Source organism: Labrus mixtus, chromosome 21, assembly GCF_963584025.1.
Source record: "Labrus mixtus chromosome 21, fLabMix1.1, whole genome shotgun sequence".
In the NCBI taxonomy this organism is placed as follows: Eukaryota; Metazoa; Chordata; class Actinopteri; order Labriformes; family Labridae; genus Labrus; species Labrus mixtus.
The window spans coordinates 12,395,407-12,414,824 of record NC_083632.1 but is presented as its reverse complement, the minus strand read 5'-3'; the positions used below and the strand labels follow the sequence as shown (position 1 = coordinate 12,414,824).

Genomic DNA, 19,418 nt, shown 5'->3' with positions numbered 1-19,418 from the left:
TTACTTGGTTTATTGCTTCACCTATAAGAACAAAGAATAGATTCAATGGATTCTAAAATGATCATCCAGTACCACCCTCTGTTCTTCATTTTGAACATTTGCTCTTACATTAAACTGAATAGCTTCTGGTTTTTTTCCCTAAGATTTTATGGTCGGCATCACAAAAGGAAAAAATTCAAATACTAATTGAAAAAATGTTTTTTTTATTTTCAGCCATGACTATTACAGTTTTCAAACAAACTGCACAATCTTGTTTTCTCAGTTTATCAAAACATAATTTGGCACGAAAGTCAAAAATTTCTGAAAAAAAATATTCGCAAAATAACAAAATATATTTCATTGTCCCACTTTTAGTCAAAAGCACATTAATAACATGCATTATGCCAAGTTTAACAACGTTATAAAGCATCCTTTCTAAAAGTTTGCAAAGCTGAAACTAGTAAATTTGGTAAATTTAAACCTAGAATTGACTTAAACTATGAAGCCATTACATCATATTCTCACTGATTTAAACACTTTAATTGGATAAAAAAAACCAAGGCAAATCATACACATCATATATCATGTATAAAATGTGTTTTACATTGATTACCTTAAGCAGACAGTGTATCAGTATTCATGCAATGCTGACTATTAATCTCGTCTATTGTGTGTGTGCACGCTGAGCTGTTATTCGTCCTGTTTACTATATCTGTCTCTGACATCATTATTATTGGCCGACTGGGAGGATCTACGCGCACTTCCCTTTAAGATGCGTCTGTCATCTCGCCGTTAATGGAAAGTCACCCCGGCTGTTTGCTGCGGTGCAGGACGAGATCTGCTCCAGCTGCCTGAGGAGAAGGAGGAGGGGGAAGGAGAAAAAAAACACACGGTATTGCATTTTGGGTCGGCTGACTAAACCCAGGAAGGAAGGGGGGAGGACGGGCTCCGCCGGAGGGAGACGGAAATGAGAGGAAACCCTATCCCTTTAAGAGCAAGTGGGACATAGCGGTGCGAGAAAAGGAGAGGAGGGGGAGAAGAAAGAGGAATTAAAAAAGAAAAGGAAGAAAGAGACAGGGAGGGAGGAGGGAGAGCGGGCGATAAAAAAAGAAAGATGACATCCTCGCAGCTGAGCGGCCGAGGTGGAGCGAGAGGCTGCGGCCCGGCGAGAGCGCCTCGCGCCGGGGTCAGGGCTTGAATCCAACGCGAGGCTTCGACAAACACCCGATTGGCCTATCGGGAGAAATCGGAAAAAATTGATTCATAAATCAAAAACAAAGCATGACCTGCTGTGCTATCAGATACGTGTGTTATAGCCCATATTTGGTATCTTTCTTACAAATGCATTTTTAAGTCATGTATAGTGTTTTGCTTATTGCTTAAATATGATACTGAAATATGCGTTTTTATTTTTTTGAAGCAATTAAGTTGTGTGCTATTGCGTTTTAGGGAATTCAGTGACGAATTAAAGTTAGAAACACAAGTGAAATAGAAACCGGCCATTATTGGAGCTGGCCTGCGTGCTGCAGCCTGCGTGAGTGCGTGCATTTTAATGGACAGCATTAGGCTACCTCAATGAGAAAAACATATTTTTGCAGACGACATTAATTACGTTTTTTTAAGCAAATCCGGGAGCCCGTCGTTTCTGCTGCAGGACAGGCGTCTGTCCTTTGCCTCGATCATCGGCGAGCCGATCGAAACAATGCAAATGTTTCTTTCCTCGATCTCAATAAGGAGCTGACTATAATCTCCATCGCTGTGCCGCAAAATGGATGCTGCTTGGAGCAATTTCCTCTTCCAGGTAAGCTTGGTGAGCAGACCTCTGTTTCTGTTCTCATTCACTTACACATGGCCTCTCGGCTGGTGTGTGTGTTCGTGTGTGTGTCCGGCAGCCCTATCATCGCCACACGTTGTATTACACCTATAGATAAAGCTGAGACTTGTGTTTACATTTGGTGATGGCCTCCTGCTTGCTTCTCCAGAATACTCCCACCCAAAACCAAGTGGAGGGGAGCCTCCAATCAGAGCTCATGTCAGTGCATACGAGTTCTCCCCAAACCCCACCCACAGAGCACATAGCTCAGCCTCCTTCAACTGTGGACACTGCTGCTCTCAGTGAGGATCCCCTACCTGGTGAGGGACACCACACCACACTGTACACCTGTGGAGCTGTCAGCAGCACAGATAAGGCGACACCACTCCTCATTTGCATAAATTAGTCATTCAGATAGGTGCACACATTTTTGTTTCTGTGATTCACAAATGAAAGGACGAGACAGATAGAGACCAATCATTGCCATATTAATCTGCTTTACATGTAACATTGAAGTTTAATCTCATATGAACATACAGTATATTTTTATGCAGCAGCGAAAAAAATGTAAATACGACTTAATTGTTTTAATTTCAAAAGCATCTAGCTGAAAATTCCTCTTTTAATTTTGATTTATTCATTATTCAAAATCTACATTTAAACTGTGTAAGATCAATAGTAATAGGAAGAATTCCAGGTACACTAAGGGGGTCCTTAAAATTCACTAAAAATCATATCTGATCAATTCCATTATTTTATTTTTTATGATTGTTTTTTTTAAGATACGCATGAATGACATTAGCACTTTTCAATCTTCCTGTCTTTCCTCCCCCTTCGCTATGGATCTAGTGAAGCCCGTGTCTCGTCCAGCCCGAGTGCCCCACATCTGTGCCATCTGCAACAAGCAGTTCAAGAATAACTACAACCTGCGGCGGCATCAGTCGGTCCACACTGGGGTACGCATGAAGGACAGGGCCAGAGAGCAGGCGGAGGGGGCAAAGGAGGGAGCGGCCGGCCAGTTGACTGTGGCGGTGGCGGCCCCGTTGGCGATGGCGGTGGGGGCCGGAGGGAGGGCGGAGAGGCCAACTGTTCCCCTCTCCCTGCTGCATCTCTCCGCACCTCCTACTCTCGCCCCTCCCGGCTTGCTGGCGGGGGCCCAGCAGCCTCCCCTGGGTAGTCAGGATGGTGACAGGGTCGCCATGCCAAACGTAATGGCTAGTGTTAACCCCCACGCTCCACCTCCTGCTGCTGTCGTCATGGCCTCAGGGGCGACAGTACAGGTGGGTCAGGGCCTTGTGGAGATGGCTGTCGTCAACCCCGAACCTTCCAGCATGTTGTTTCTTTAGCTGCACAGCCACAGGGATGGTTGACTGGAGGTCTCCTGTGTATCTTTGACTGAATGTCTACAGAAATCTGTTCAGGGACCAGTAAAGTTCATCCCAGTTTTTGGCACTGGTCCCCAGTTTGAGAAACACCATGCTAGAAGCCCCCCACGCTCCCCTGCATGTTCTCTGTAACATAAAGAGTGTGAACGCACAAAAAGACTTAAATCCAACTGTAAGTAGTTGACCTAACATGCAAAAAACTTTCAGGAAGTAAGGTAACAACAATCTGTGTGTATTTGCATGGTTTCAAGAAAATAGATTTTAAACTATCTGAATAGCTGCCTCTGAATGTAACTCGTTCTTTGTTTTCAACTGTGCAGAAAACACTTCCTGTCTAAATTCTGGAGTTTGTTTATCTGCTTGTCTTTTTTTGCCTCAGCGGCCTTCCAATCCCAACCCCAACCCGGTGAGGAAGAACCATGCCTGCGAAACATGCGGGAAGGCTTTCCGGGACGTTTACCACCTCAACCGGCACCGCCTGTCCCACTCAGACGAGAAGCCGTTCTCCTGTCCCATCTGCCAGCAGCGATTCAAGAGGAAGGACCGCATGAGCCACCACGTGCGCTCGCACCAGGGCGGCGTTGAAAAACCGTATGTCTGCCCCCACTGCGGCAAGGCTTTCTCCAGGTGAAAGAGTTCAAATCTGATGCTGTGATTATTATTTGAACCACAAGTATTTCTAACTGTCTCTTACATGTGAAGCTTTATCTGAACTAATGCATTACCTTTCTTTACTTCCCAAGGCCGGACCATCTCAACAGTCACGTCAGACAGGTGCACTCCTCAGAGCGTCCCTTTAAATGCCCAGTGCGTCATGCTTTTTTTTGTCTACTTTGCTCACAGTTAGTTTGTTTACCTGGATGCAACAGCACAAAGCCTGATGTTTACATAAGCATGACAAAAATGCTTTATCATGTTCTGTACATCGTATGTGAATCAGTTAAATATATATTAATATAGTAGGTAATTTATAGAGTATGTGTATTGTATGCATGCTTATGTACTATTGAGTTAGTGGGTTAAAGTAATGATTATAATAATAAGGAATGCTTTGTCAGCACACTTTTTCTGAATTAAAGGGCCCCACACTTTAGGACTATTACTTTACTTCATTTTCTCTTACAGTCATTGATTTCCCCCTTTTTTTCCAGACATGTGAGTCCAGCTTTGCCACAAAGGATCGGTTGCGTGCGCACATGATTCGCCACGAGGAAAAGGTCCCCTGTCACATCTGTGGCAAACTCCTGTCAGCTGCTTACATCACTGACCACATGAGGGTGCACAACCAATCACAGCACCACGCCTGCCATCTTTGTAACCGCAGTAAGAACAGATGCCATTATTTAATAGTTAAATTTACACGACCGTTGTCATTATTTTACTCTTGGAAAGTGTTTATATCATTGGTTTTCTTTAGCTCTAAGGAGCCAGGTAGCATCTTTTACGCTGAGTGTTTTGGTTTTCTAGGAAACACCCTAACTGTTATGTGTCCCTAGTCTGCCTACAAACCCCCCAATTATGAGAAAGGCCATCCTCTCCGTCTCTTGCCTGCTCCACTTTTCAGAAAATGTGTGCTTAAACAGGCAGTTTGAACATTTTCCCTTTGTGACATCACAAAGGGCAGTAACCCCTCCCCTAGGTGTTTGTTCTGCCCTCTTAGTCTGCCTCCTCACCGTAAACAATTTGTCATGGTGCAAGAAAGCCCGAGCCACATCACCTTCCAGAGGGGCGTGGTTGAACACAGCTCACGTTCATTTAAAGCTACAGACACAGAAACAGCCTGTTCTGAGCAGGGCTGAAATATAAGGGTTCATAGGCATGATCAAATACAGGAAAAGGGTGGATTTCACAGACATGTTTTGGGCAGCTGTGAGACTTATTTAAACTTGTTGAAAAGGAGGATAATATGTGACCTTTAAATTAAAAAAAAAAAGATAAACTGAATGCACACTACTTGCTCAGCATCCAACAGGTTGACACAGACGTAGGTACTCTCTGGTGAACAAAGTGGAGCATTGAGCAGCCAAAAGAATCAGAAAGGAGGAGTCTGGAGCTGAAATTGGTGGAGATCAAAGAAAGCTAAAATGGGGAATTAATATTGGACTTTAATTCAGCAGGAGAACAAATACCCAACTCTTAAGAAGGCCAATGCTGCTCCATACCTGCTGGATCTGTGTATAAGCTGTGTAAAAGAAGCATGTTTTACGTGTTGTAATAAAAAATAATGTTTCACATTTCACTATTTTGCTTTAGAGATCACTTCTTTTCGGTGTCCCTATTCACTCTTTTCTCCCTTTAGGCTTCACAACACTGACGTACCTTCGTGTCCATGCCCAGAAGCACCATGGCCAGGAGTGGAAGGACAGTCCTGGGGGTTTCGGCGGCACGACCACAGGTGGCATCCTCGTCTGCCAATTGTGTGGTGTCCACTGCAAGACCCCAACCCAGCTCCAAGGGCACATGGGCACCCATAACAACAGCCAGGGCGTCCCAAACCCCATCACCTCGAATGTGGCTTCCAGCAGCTCTGTCTCCCTTAGCAACATGGTGACGGCACCTACAGTGTATGTCACGGGTAACACAGTGGTGGACCTGCTTGTTACGGACTGCTCTAGTATTGCAGCACCACAGTCTCACAGTTAGCAGGACGGAGCTCAGCAATAATAACCTCGGTTTCCTAACAGAGGGCAAGGTTAGAGAAGGTCAAAGTGACACATAGATGCTGATCTGGTTTCACTTTTGTAAAGTCTTCAATTATTGGCAAGGTTAGGATGAAGGGAGAAGGGGATTAAATGCAGAACAGCAACACCAATGATAAACATGGATGTGTTGCCGAAATATTTGTGTAAGAAAAATGTGATATTGTGAGCATCTAGTGTATTACTCTCCCTCTCTGCCCTCTCTCTCTGCCCCCCCTCACCCCTGGCATCAGCTGCTCTCTGCAAGTGCACCAAGTACTGTATATCTCACACCAGCTCTGATCTTACCTCCATATTGTAGCTCTCTCACAAAAAAAATCCAAATGGCTTGGGTTAAGAAGAAATAGAAAGAGACTAGTTCGAATAGAATACAAAGGAACACATTAGGGGGAGGGAAGATGTGTGTTAGCATGTTAGCATCATAACGCTAAAATCAATGTTTGATTTTCAAAGCTGTAAGTTTACAGACCAGGACAGGACGCCATTCGTGTTGTGGGCAGTATGGATTTGTGGGATGTATTTGTTTATTTGTTTCTTAAAGGTACAGAGAAAAGAATAGAGATATATTCAGGAGTGTCAAGCACCTTAAATAGTCGTTGTTTGATTCAGTGGTGATCAAAATGGGTTTAAGATTTCTAGGATTTTTCTTCCTCTGAGTCTTCCTCTCTGGGTCCGGCCATCTTAGAAAGAAAAAAAAAAAAGAAGAAAGAAAGACCTAACTGCAATTCAACTCTTCTTCTGGCTTCTGACATGGCAACTCCTGCGCCTGAAAACTACCTTTTTGCATGAAAGTAAGCTAGCTCAGTCATGCTTATTGTTAGGGAGCTGTCATGACAAAAGAAACACTAAGCAGTTCTAATACGTTGGCTGTAAACAATTATATTTATAAAAAGTGTTGATTTTTAACAAGACATAGTCAGCCACTATATTCACATGGCAGCCATTTTCCTCTGAATCGATGCTAATGTGTTAGCCGTCTGACAGCTGTGTGCTGTATGGGCTATCCCTAAAATTTGATATCTGACAAGTTCTTCTCATATCACAACTTCCTTAAGATCAGCAAGTGAAAAAGACAATGAATAGTGAAATGTTATAGGGACCAAGACCATTTTCTAAAGGCTAAACAAGCTGTTAGCCAAAGTTAGGCAACAGCTAACATTAAAATTCTGCCACTCTCTTGCTTGTGTCTAAACACTAACGTCACACTTTGCATGGTGTTAGATGGTACAATAAGAAAGGTATAGACCTAGCAGAAGGTAGTGATGCTTTTGAAGTTATTGAATGCTAACATTAGCTGTTGTTTAATGGTTGCTAATGGGTCATCAAATTTATCGTACCTCCAAATATTGCCAAATGTCCATCTAGATTTTCCCTTTTTATAGTTTTTTAGTTGCTGATTAATTGAGGCCATGTGATATGATGATGATATGATGATTTCTTTTTTAGTTGTGTTACACTTATGGGATTTACTACCTGTAACTCAGCAGTGCGACAGTAACGCAGCATTTGAGCTTCCTATCCTGTTTGTGATGTCAGAGGAAAATGGCAGCTATGTGTACTGTAACTGGTAAATTAATTTGATTGTAACTGTCATTGCCATAGTCCTTTTTTTTTAATTTTCTCTCTGTACCTGTCCAATGAGTGAGACTTATGCATTAGACTTAGTCATTTAACTCTGTATAGCACATCATGTTCGAAGTGCAAGTCATTATCGTTCTAATCATGTCACACGTCTGTTGGATATCTTTAATTGCTCTGAGTTATATTGTGTGATGTGGTGTCGAGAAAGGGCTTATTAAGTCATTAGTCAGGAAAATTACGTACATTTGGAGTCTGACAACACCACTTGGTATGCTGTAAACAAACCTGGTTTTGTACTGGAGTGCTTTTTCAGTTTTGTGTTGATATGTTACCTTGAAATTTGTAGTAGTTTCTTTCTTTCTTCCTTTTCTTCTCTCTTTGGAAATGTGTTCTTCCTGTTGAGAAAAGTAGTGATCTCTTAAAAAAGTTCATTTTAGGTTTTTTCTTCATAACACTAAAAAAATTAATACCTCTACTCTAGGATTCTGTACAGCTCTTCTGATACATCTTAATGCCTTATCGTACTCAACTGCATTTTAATTATTTTATGATGAAATATTTCAGATCTTAGTCATGGATTCATTAAGAATAATAATGGGATGTATTTATATTTATATTTTTATATTTCTCAACAGTATGCATGTCTAAAAGATTGTTAGAGCAAAAAAAACAAATCAATGATGCTTACTACAGTCATGTTATTTTGTAGATGAAGTAGAAATCATGTTATTATTTTGTAATTTGGACAATTTAAAGTAAAAGAGTAAACGGGTGTTTGTGTGATGATCTGTTCCCTGTTACGCTACATAGTTGATTTGACACTGGACATATGAGGGAGTTCTATTGTGCAAAATCTCGCTCAGCCATTTTGTCATCTCCAGTGATAACACTTTATAACAAGAGTACACATCACACGCTTGAGTAATTCATAATTAATGCATGACTCATGATGATTTGATGCATGAAATAATGCAAGATGCACCCTAGAGTAAAGCTGTCATCATTATGAGCATATTGGAAAAATCCATGGTTAAATCAGTGTTTACTCACAGGTCATCTTTTACACCATCAAATTACTATTTACATTTGAAAGAGAACATTTTGGAGCCATACATTCGCTGAGCCTGGCTGAAGTAATACAGAACATATTATGTTTAAAACATGAAGCAGCTTCACCAAATTATTCTTCAGATGTTAACATGACCTAGTAAATGTGATTTAAAAGAAACCCTAACCCTGTAGAAATAATAATGTCAGTAAATGTTTTCCTCCATGGATATTTGACCAATATGACTTCACATAAATATAAGTCTTGCACAGCAACAGTACTTCCCAGCAAACATAAAATAATCAATTTTTACCTTTTATCAAAGATCAGGATCTGCACACTGTCAGCACTCACCATTATTATACTCAATAGTTTGAGAGAAGAAAGGCTTCACAAAGGCTAAAAAAAAAACAAGCAAGTCAATGCATTTTCTCTTGTCAGTGTGCAGGGACGTTTTTTTTGTGGACTAGCAACAAGAAAACAAATGTGAAAAATCGCTTGTCCTTTGTGATACTTGTGCGATGTAACATATAAATCCAGTGTTTAAAAGTTGTGCATAGGAAGTAATCCTCTGATGACAGCAGATTGCAAATGAAAACAGAAGTAAAACATGTAATGATATGAGTTTTTCTATACTTGACAATCTTGTTATTTCTCTCTTACTCTTTTATTACCGGCACCATGGCTGTAAATGTAAACAAAAAGACACATCAGACATGTTCTCTCAAGTGTTTGGTGAAGCAAAAAGGAATCGTAAACATTGGTTAAAGTACCAACCAAAGCAACTTTTGCAGACACAATTAAAGTCACAATTCTAACACTGATGAGGAAAAAAGAGAAAAAGATTAAACAAAAAAGCTATGTTGTTACTCCTTAGAGTTTTCCATTATTAGGTCTTCTAGAGAAAAAAAAAACGTTTTTAATTGTAAAAGAAAAGCTGTGATCGTCTGCAATTAATGTTAACTGTGCCAGGTGTCCCATTCAATATGGAAACACCAAGACTGTTCCTGTTTCAACCTCAGAGCTGTTTGTTCTGAACAAATGTTCACATTATACTTCAAAGAGTCTTCTTTAATGGGCCTGCCAGTCAGTCCAATTATGGAAGTGGTTGAAGTACAGTACAGAGTGTCTTCACCTTTACTGCACTTCTATATGCTACAGAGTACAACATATTCTATCTGTCTCTCTTTAAGTTCTCTATATCTTAATAGCATGAACTCTCACATATTCACTCAAGTTTGAACGAACTTTAATCCAAAATGATTTTCATGTATCAATGTATTCACGTTTCTTTAAGTATGTTCTGTATACATATACAGTGTGTACTTCTGTCTGGATGTAGGGACTACCATTATACTACTCCCAAGCCCAAGCTTGGAGTAAAACAAAAGATATTCACAACATTCTGGCCGATGTTCCACTTCTTTGCTAAAAAATAAATAATTAAATGTCTCCCAAAACTACTTCCTGTACTACCTGTTGTAGGAACATGTGAAGCCTTACAGTTTTTTCATGCCCTAACCTTAAATGACAATCCAGTCCCCTTTATTTAAACACATTTTAATCAACTTTACCAAAAGTGCTGCAAAGAGCTGGTTTGTCACTCAAAGCAAGCTGAACTGGTGATGGACTTACTGGTGTGTAATCTCCACGTCTCAAGGTTTGCAGGGCTGTGAAATGTAAGGACTTTCAATTCAATCAATCAATCAATTTTTATTTGTATAGCGTCAACTCATAACAAGTGTTATCTCGAGACACTTTACAAAAAGCAGGTAAAATACCTTACTCGTTGTTATGTTACAAAAAGCAGGTAAAATACCTTACTCATTGTTATGTTACAAAAAGCAGGTAAAAGACCTTACTCATTGTTATGTTACAAAAAGCAGGTAAAAGACCTTACTTATTGTTATGTTACAAAAAGCAGGTAAAAGACCTTACTCATTGTTATGTTACAAAAAGCAGGTAAAAGACCTTACTTATTGCTATATTACAAAGACCCGGCCTATCCATCATGAGCACTTTAGCAAAGCAGCAAAGCAGCAAAAGTTACAGTGGTAAGAGCTTTCAAACAATCATCTCTGATTACATTCTGCAAAGGATTGATGATTGATCAGGTGATGCACATGTTGGTTCATTCAAAGGTCAAATGAGAATCTATATTAGACACAATTTGCTTGCTTCCTTAATTATTCAAGCAGATTTAAACTACATTAAAGCAAAGCTCCTTTGTTGTTAAATATCTGGCAGACTGGATACTGCAAATAATTGTGAATGCTCCGTACGAAGGTATCCATTCAACGTTTCCCCCCTGCATTGACGACAAATGGAAAAAAAAAAAAAAAAAAAAAAAAAAAATCCAGGTTACAAAATGCAGTGCAGTGACTGGTGCAAATTTCTCGTCATGTCATGAGGTGCCGCCTGGACCTGTAGGAACCAGCTGGCGCAGCAGACCACAGTGTTGAGTCAACGGAGGATGCATCTGTGAAGCTGAGGCATCACTGCTGTGGGGAGACATAAGAGATGACAACTAACGCTGTGTAGACACCCGGATGTGATTTTTTTACCCCGCTAGTTCGCCGTGTTTTGTTTCGCTGGGTGGTCCCCAACGCTCTCGCTGAGCTGCCTCTCATACATGTAGATCTAACCTGCTGCAAGCTAAGCGTTAGCTCGATGCTACTACCCTTCAGACATTGAAGTGGCCACATAAACATGCGGGTCATCGAGGCGCAGACCCCCGGGACATCTCTCACCTTAAACTCTTCCTGTAGGACACGAGATTCGAGTGGCCGCTGACCGGAATCTGCAAAGACTTGTGTAAATGCTGCTTAAAAATATCAATTTATTCCAACACATGTGTGTGTAAACTCCCAGTCCAGTCGGGTTAGCATTTTTGGCTAGCGTTCACGATGTCGGCTAGCCCTGCTCAGCGGCTACAAACAAATAACAAGCTAACAAAACAGTTCGACTTGCACGTAATGTGACCGCGAATGACAGGCAAAGCGTGGGCAATTGTGTGTGCAGGTACTTGTTTGTGTAAGGGGTCACCATCTTGGTAATGGTCGTTATCTAAATTAGGTCTCAGCGACACCGTTATCTAAAGCTAGCGGAGAGATGCTAACGTTAGCGTCATTGTTAGCCGGTGTGTTAACGCTGCAGACGGTCGGTCATGCTCCCCAAGACGAGCTGTAGCAACATTGTCTTCACACTGGGTGACCTAGTTACTTATGCATTTACAACCAAACATGTAAAGCTAGGTGATTGGAGTTAAATATATCTTAACTAGCACTTGTAACATCGTTAAAAGCATCGTTAGCTTTAGTTCATTAACATGTGAGACATTGGACTCAGTCGACATGGAAAACATTAATCACAGTTTATCAATACAAGATTTGATATCCAATAGTGTAAACTTGTTTGTCAACCCACAGCCGGTCTACTTGTGAATATTTGGTTCATCTTGTCAATACAGGTAACATTAGTTCAGGTTTATTTCAGCAGTTCATGTTTATATCAATAGTTCAGGATTTCAAAAAAAAAAAAAAAAAAAGGCGCAATGCGTATTTTACTAATGGACCTGAACTTTTTAATGAGTCAGCTAGTCTATCAAACTGCTAAACCACATGGACCTAGCACATGGTAGCCCCCGGGAATCAATGTGAATAACGCATTCAATGTCATCAGATGAACATTGCAGCATGCTGCACAAAGGGGTCTTCTGTGTGATGTTCTGTCACTGTACTCGGCTTTAGAGGTCCCCTGCAAAAACCCTTTTTATTACAAACATGCCCCCCCCCCCCCCCCCCCCCCCCCCCCCCTCCTCCTCCCATTATCACCATCATGTTTATCTTATTGGGAATCTGGTAAGACCTCCAATAAGCAGTACAGACTGGACTGTGATAGTCAGCTCTGTTTGATATATAAGTTAATGCAGCCAAATGCTTACATTATGGAGTTGCCGCAAGTCAAAGAGATCAATACAAACTTATTCAGTGATAGTTGCTTTGCGGTTTTTTTTTTTTAGAGAGGGGAAAAGAGCGACGGATCTCAAGGACCAGATTGCCAACTGAACTTTTCGCCTCGCTGACAAATTGCCAGGGACCATGCTGACCATCCTAGCTGCTGGGTCTGTGTTCTTTCCGGGCCTTTTCCTACTGTCCAAACAATGCCTGAAGGCGATCCCAGCGCTGAGGTGGAGCGAAGGAGATGCAGTCATCGTATCTGCCAGGTGAGGCCTTCTGAAAACTTGTGTGGGGATTTTTCTGTGTGGTCTGACATGTTGGCATATTATGTGTCAGGGTTCTTGGTACTTGTACTTCTTCGATCACAGTTTGCCTCCAAAAAATCAAGTACCATCCAAGTTGTTTTGGACTTAAGCTCACATGCAGTTTTTTGCATGACTCAGGAATTGAAGCTTGTTGCAGCTGCAGTTAGGTGTTTTTTACCCTGTACTTTTAGCTGTATTGTTCCTGCACAAAAGCACTAAGGCAATTCTTCATTGCCATTTTTGAAGTAGATGTTTAAACACTCTTAACCACATGTGCTATCTAGAAATACATTTTTGTCATTCACCTGCCATTCCATGCTCCCAGGTTGGTGTCATCAGTTCAGGCAGTCATGGCCTCCTCAGCTGGCTACATCATTTCTTCTTCCTGCAAGGACATCATTGAGGACCAGTAAGTCAAGAAATTCACATAAGAATGGGTTTTATATCATTGACCCAGCTTTTCCTGTGAGTCAGCTGTCAGGATTTGTAATTTCTGAGGGTTTAAGATGCCCAGCAAACAGGAATAGGAAGGGATTTTGGACCTCTGGTCATACATCAGCTATGAAATGTAAGCCAAAAGTGTAAATGGATTTTCATCCCTTGAAAAGTAACTGCAAATTTGAGGTGTATATGTGAGGTGTATATAGGTCATTTTTAGTTTAGCTATCACTGGGGTTTTAACATTGGTTTAATAGTTTTACTGGAATGCAAAGGAGAAAAGCAATTCTTAGTGTAAAAGTGTAGAAGCAGCACTTTTCTGAATGAAGGTTTCATTTAAGTAACATGATAAGAAATCTCTGAGAATTTTTAGTCCATGCTGTTGATTGAATGGTAGTTATTTCTTACCTTCTTTGTCATCGTCTGCTTCTCTTCCTGTCTACCCAGGCACTGGCTGACTAGCAGTTATATCTTGTTTGCTGTCCCCTACTTCGTCTACGACATCTACGCAATGTTCATGTGCTACTGGTACAAGCTACGGGTCAAAGGTCACGAGGAGGCTTCGGCAGCACCCCAGCGCATGAGCTCAGCCATGACGAGCTACTTGCGTCGTGAATTCCTCATGGTGCTGCACCACGTTGTCATGGTCACCGTCTGCTTCCCCGTCTCTGTGGTAACTGTCACACGTGTTTCAATCTTCATACCAAGTGCTGCATTTGAACATCTACTCTGTGGAAAATGAACACTTTGGCATATTGGCCCATTATTTACAGTTTCCTTTGAAATATTTCTTAAAACTCATTTTCAACATGACAGCTTTAATTATTTCTTCTAACTCTTCTCCCAGTTTTCCTCTTTTATTACACATTTTGTCTACACCATGTCAGGAAAAAAACAGACAAGGAATTCCCTTTCCTTTGCTGTTGGGAAACTAAATAGCAGAATGAATGTCATATTTGAGAAAAAGTAAATTCAGTGAATTTTAAGTTCTTAGTGCTTAGTAAATGATTGAAATGATTTATCAATATATCTCTTAGTAGATTACATGTTTCCTGTTCATCAACTTATTGTTGCGTCTTAAAATTGTATAGATATTTTTTCCATCTTGGTAGTGCAACAATAGCTGTGGATTAAACTTTGATATAATCTTCATTATACCTAAAAATAAAGCAGTATACCACTCTGTGTTGGAGAAAAGTTGCTTTGTGTGTCACAAAAAAGCCATGTACAAGATTATCGGTCTTTGGGGAAGTAGGATTTAAGACTTCAAATGTTCTTCTTGTCGGCTTTGGTTCGATTTTTAATCATATCAAAGTATTTATTGATAATATCCACAAAGGAACAATGCTGTAATTACATTCTAGACAATTAATCAACCTCCTTCTTCTCCCTAGTTTTGGCGGCAAGGACGGGGAGATTATTTCCAGGGTGTAATGTTCATGGCTGAGCTCAGCACTCCATCTGTCTGCTTAGGAAAAATACTCATCCAGGTGAGTGCATCACTTCGTCCTCAGGGAAGATTGGAGTGAGTTGCTGCATGTGCGTCTGTCACACTAAAGTTCTTCTGCATTCTCCACATCTTTTTTTCCCCCCTCACCTTTTCATTCAATGGGAAATATGTTCTTGGTCATTCCCAGCATGCAGCTTGTTCATGCCGATTGGCTGTTTCCTACGCGAGCAGCACCGTCAGAAAACATCTATCATTAAATTGGTAACACTGAATGCTTGAAAAAGAGAAGCTGCACCCACCCCAGTGTTTGTTGTAGGCATGTGTTGGTGTGTATACGGAGTGTCAGGATGAAGGCCGTCCCTCCGTTGCTAACTGCTTGTCCCCTGTGTGAGGCTCCCACAGCTGTTAGTCTCTGAATATAGCCACTAGTATTTAGATGGGATATTCAGCAGATACAGTATCAGCTTGTCCTCCCTCCCTCCCTCCCTCCCTCTATCACTTATCACTCAGCACCCAGCCCCGCCTGTCCCTGACAACAGTGCATGTGGTCGTTTGATAAACAATGGGCTAATAGATGTGGCCTCTTGTACCTGTAGAATAGAAGACAATGAATGTATATCAAAAACAATAGTAATCATTGACGAGATGACATGTCATTATAGGGTATTGAATGGGAATAAGGAAAACCTGTTTAGAGCAATGCATACAAGCTTACCTCACTGAATTGTTATCTCACTGAAGCAGGTCGACAGGAGGAAATAAAAGTTTAGTCATTTGCTGTAAATACATAAAACTGCTAAACACAAGGGTCTCAGCCAGCTGCTTGACATAGTGTGCCCTCCGTCGCCCATTGACTGTCTTCAAAGATGGACAGTGGCTACGTTTACACGTGCACAATTTCTTAATGAAATCGTTCCGATTGGGGATTCTGATTTCACTGTTTACGTGGACGCTAAATAAAAAGATCGGATTATGCCGTGCATGTTCATGCATCGGTATTTAATCAGAATAAAACCATTCAGACATGCACAGACTGGTCCCACCTGTCTTATCTGCTGGAAACATCAGAAGAAGAAGCTGACATTTCCGCCTGTGTTTGAAAACAATCTAACCAATACTTCATTATTTCTGGCCTTTGGACCGTTCGAGCCTTTCTATAATCCTCAGTTCCTTTAAAGTTTCAAGCAAAACAGTGGTTTCGGCTACCAACCACTTTCGTTTTGCTCTCGCCATGTTTGTTTTTCAATTCTGGTATGACAAAAAGGGAAACACGTCACTTTATGTGGGGCAGACATGCGCAGTAAGGATCATTTTACCCCAGTCAGGCAGACACGATCAGATCGAGCATGTACATGGATCCTGATCTGAACAACGATCGGCATAAACCACCCCTCTCAATCGGAATGAAATTTCTTTCCGAATGAGTCTGATCAGATCAGTCTGTTCTGATTGACATGTTTACATGAAACATTTTTACTCAGGCTTTTATTTTCCGATTATTTGTGTCCATGTAAACGCAGCCAATGTCTCGTCGCCCTGTGTTAGGGGGTTCTACAACATATAAGTAACCGCCCATGACGGGCCTTGACACTGGTGATGCCATTTGGATGCAAAGTTGTGCCAGGACTCTGCCGTGTTTCTGATGTCCTGCACCTTTTGGTAACCAAAACACAAATTTAATTGACTGATAAAACGGCAAAAAATCCCTCTGATGGTCGATGGTCGGAGCGAAACAGATTCTTGTGTGAGTTTGAATGAAGACTCTCACGATTGAGGAAAGGTCGGTGACTCTTGTGTCGGTGTTCATCACGTTTTCTCTCACCGTTCCTCCACTGTTTTCCTTACCTGGTGCACACAGTCCCACAGGAGCCACATTTGTCAACAGCTCTGTCAGTCATGCTGTTGAATCCTTTTTATAGCATCAAATAAATAATTTAAACCCCACTTCTCAGAAAAATTAGCAACTGGACACAAATCAACATGATTTAAAGTAAAGATAAGGACAGAAAAAAACATTGAGGAAAATGTTATTGAGTGTATATTGATTTTATAGTTTGACTCTTGTCCCATCTGTTCACATGAAAGAGGTGGAGCTTATGACCTTTAGTGCAGCCAATTAGTAGGGTGAGCTCAGGTGTTTTGGTGTCCCCCCTGGGAGGGTTGTCCTGTTTTCATACAACCTATGCCATCACCACTTCCTTAGTCAATGAGGATATTATTGATAAATATAACAATGTTGTAATTAACAGTATAAAAATGGCAAATAAGTTAACCTCCATCAGCTCTCACCAAACTGTACTGCTTGCTTTTCTTCCTCCCTCACTCTCGACCTCTCCCTCTGTTTTTTTTCCGCTCTCAGTACAAACAGCAACACACTCTCCTGCACAAAGTGAATGGGGCTCTTATGCTGATCACTTTTTTCATCTGTCGAGTCCTCCTCTTCCCTTACCTCTACTACGTCTATGGAAGGTATGTCTGTCTTTCCGTTTCCGTTTTTTCTCATGCTCTGCTGTCTCGCTGAGCTTTGGTCAGCAACTTACACATGATCTCTTACTGAATGGATTCTGGAAATGAGACATAAAACGTGTGTTTTCTAATCCTGAGTGTCTCCCTGCGTTTGGATCCAGGTACGCGTCCATTCCCTTCTACATGGTTCCCCTGTCTGTGCCGTGGCACTGTAACCTTGGCGCTGCTCTGCTTATGGCCCCCCAGCTCTATTGGTTCTCCTTAATTTGCAGGGGCGCCCTGCGACTCTTCACGGGCTCTTCCCGCTCTCAGAGACCGCGCTCCAGCATAGCTACATCCAAGGAGCAGCAGACGGATAGCAACGCACAGTCACAGCCCTCAAACGGCTACAGTGCGTGCTCCACAGAGCCTGAGCTGGCCGCTCACTGAGAAGGGTGGAGGGGGGGAGGGAACGAAGGCGAATGTACCAATGAGTATGTAAAGAAAGGAAAGCTACGAGGGAGACTTGAAACAAGTAGCAATATGAAGAAAGCTACAGACTATGGCCTCAAACTGCGCCAAAGTCTTTGCGGCCAGCAGTCAAACTGTAAACGCCAAATGTTTGCTTGCTGGCCTTCAAGGACTTCAGCTTCTCAGTTTGTAGGAAACAAGTGAAGTGTTAGTGCACTCAGTATTTAAAGATGTCATCAGGCACTGTGATAGATAGGAACATGCACTGACCTGAGAGGAATTTGCCTGGATGAATAGCAAGCATAGGTGGCTATTTCCCTCATGTAGATCAAATTCAGTCCTCTCTGCCTCACCGTACAGGAAGAGTAGGAAAATAGGAATGTATTATATTGTATGTTAGTACATTTGCTGTAGACGGAAGGCCTGATTCAGCTTAGTAATGAAGAAGACCTTCAAAAAAGAAAAAAATCCCGGCTAAGCAGTATTTTGACTTGTTAGTGTTTATTATCTGTATCCTCTATGTAGTCACTGTCACTCTAACAAAATGTAACCAACCTGCAGACTGACTCACCCTTTATAGAAGGGAGTTAATCTTCTAAGACTGTATTCTGCTGCCTTATCCCTTTCCTCCCATTCTTCACACGTTCTTTACATTTTACTTTACTTTGATTCTCAGAGAAGAAATAGGCTCCCTTGGACAGACTAATGTGACATGTGTACATAGCTGATGTAAAATTGTCCTCATTTCCACGTCAGTATTAGGTCGATGTTGATTTGTTTTTTTCTTTTTTTTGCGCAATTTTTTCAACAATGACATTTCAGCATAAAAACAAACATTTCAGTTTTAAAACTCTGTGAACACAAACTCTTCCCCAAACCTTCTGGCTGTGCTTCTTGTTTCAGTGTAGATACGACTTCATTCCATTTACTGCTATCACAAAGTGTGTTTTGCATTTTGCTTTCATGGAAGTGATGCACATCCACTCATTTTTTTTTTTTTTTTTTAAATTGACTTGTCTTTTTTGTTTTAGCTGTTGTAAATCTCCAAATATTCTGTTATTGGTTTCACAAAGGGATCCATGAGATTGGAGTATGTTTTAGCTTTGTTAGGGGCCTCCTGATGATGCAATTTGAAGGGAAACAAACGTAATCTAGGGAAGCATTCCCTTGTGACTGACATGCAGCATGTCCATTATAATTTCTGATTTAGTTTTAATTTTTTTTTAAACTTTTCTTGAGTTATGTTTGACTTGTTAAAGCCTTTTACATTATATAGTTTGCTTCAGTCATCCAGCTGTTTTCATTTAAGCCTCTGGTTCTATGGACTATTATGAACAAACTGCTGAGTTTTTAATCATTTGATGTTTTCTTTTAAGCAGATTCACTATCCTAATGGGTCTATACAAATAGAGTCCAAAAACCATAAAGACAGGGCGCAGCGTGTGCCAAAAAACCATCTGTGGGCATGTTGAACACAGAGTATGCATTCCCCTGTTTCATGAACTCAATGTACTGCTTCTTGACATTACTAGAACATTTCAACTGATGTACTGTATATTCCACAAAATGCTTGTTATTTATTTGTAAGTATTTATTTATTTATTTATTTGGTTTGTGGTTTTGAATGCATATTTATGCATACATATTCTACTATATGCTTCTGAGCCGTATGTGAAGGCTGTATTGTTACTCAAACTTAGCTAAAATATACTTCTCTGTCCTGAGTCTGCCTCCAGTGTTGTCTTTTTTCTGCTCTGTTGAAATATGTTTATCTATTGAAATGCTCTGCTCCACTATATGTAGCCACTAGGAGGCTCCAGAGTAAGTTTACAGTCATGCAAGATG

General features: G+C 41.0%; 2 protein-coding genes and 1 long non-coding RNA gene across 4 annotated transcripts; 2 read left to right on the top strand and 1 right to left on the bottom strand.

Moving 5' to 3' along the window:
• Nucleotides 1-739: 739 nt before the first annotated feature.
• Nucleotides 740-8,229, top strand: mazb (MYC-associated zinc finger protein b (purine-binding transcription factor)). 2 transcript variants are annotated; one of them, XM_061027991.1, is made up of 7 exons: nucleotides 740-1,780; nucleotides 1,962-2,112; nucleotides 2,642-3,072; nucleotides 3,557-3,804; nucleotides 3,921-3,951; nucleotides 4,329-4,500; nucleotides 5,477-8,229. In XM_061027991.1, the coding sequence occupies exons 1-7, from the start codon at nucleotides 1,748-1,750 to the stop codon at nucleotides 5,818-5,820; spliced, it is 1,410 nt and encodes a 469-aa protein (XP_060883974.1). In that variant the 5' UTR covers nucleotides 740-1,747; the 3' UTR covers nucleotides 5,821-8,229. The 2 variants fall into 2 exon arrangements, with proteins under 2 accessions (XP_060883974.1, XP_060883973.1); XM_061027990.1 differs by having other exon boundaries at nucleotides 742-1,780; nucleotides 3,921-3,984.
• Nucleotides 2,286-2,642, bottom strand: LOC132955228 (uncharacterized). Its single transcript, XR_009665913.1, has 2 exons — nucleotides 2,448-2,642; nucleotides 2,286-2,411 (listed from the first exon to the last, which is right to left on the bottom strand). It is a non-coding gene; the product is annotated as an uncharacterized LOC132955228 (long non-coding RNA).
• Nucleotides 8,230-12,526: 4,297 nt separating the features above from the next.
• tlcd3bb (TLC domain containing 3Bb) lies at nucleotides 12,527-19,297 on the top strand. The gene is made up of 6 exons (XM_061029147.1): nucleotides 12,527-12,730; nucleotides 13,095-13,178; nucleotides 13,655-13,880; nucleotides 14,602-14,697; nucleotides 17,017-17,126; nucleotides 17,285-19,297. Exons 1-6 carry the CDS (start codon nucleotides 12,606-12,608, stop codon nucleotides 17,550-17,552), a joined length of 909 nt encoding a protein of 302 aa, XP_060885130.1. The 5' UTR covers nucleotides 12,527-12,605; the 3' UTR covers nucleotides 17,553-19,297.
• The last annotated feature ends 121 nt before the right edge of the window (nucleotides 19,298-19,418 follow it).

Bases quoted from the DNA above. Each gene is read 5' to 3' on its own strand.
- tlcd3bb (XM_061029147.1), top strand. From the start codon at position 12,606: ATGCTGACCATCCTAGCTGCTGGGTCTGTGTTCTTTCCGGGCCTTTTC. The intron at 13,179-13,654 runs GTAAGTCAAGAA...CTGTCTACCCAG, and splicing joins AAGGACATCATTGAGGACCA to GCACTGGCTGACTAGCAGTT. The intron at 14,698-17,016 runs GTGAGTGCATCA...TTCCGCTCTCAG, and splicing joins TAGGAAAAATACTCATCCAG to TACAAACAGCAACACACTCT.
- mazb (XM_061027990.1), top strand. From the start codon at position 1,748: ATGGATGCTGCTTGGAGCAATTTCCTCTTCCAG. The intron at 3,073-3,556 runs GTGGGTCAGGGC...TTTTTGCCTCAG, and splicing joins CCTCAGGGGCGACAGTACAG to CGGCCTTCCAATCCCAACCC. The intron at 4,501-5,476 runs GTAAGAACAGAT...TTCTCCCTTTAG, and splicing joins CTGCCATCTTTGTAACCGCA to GCTTCACAACACTGACGTAC.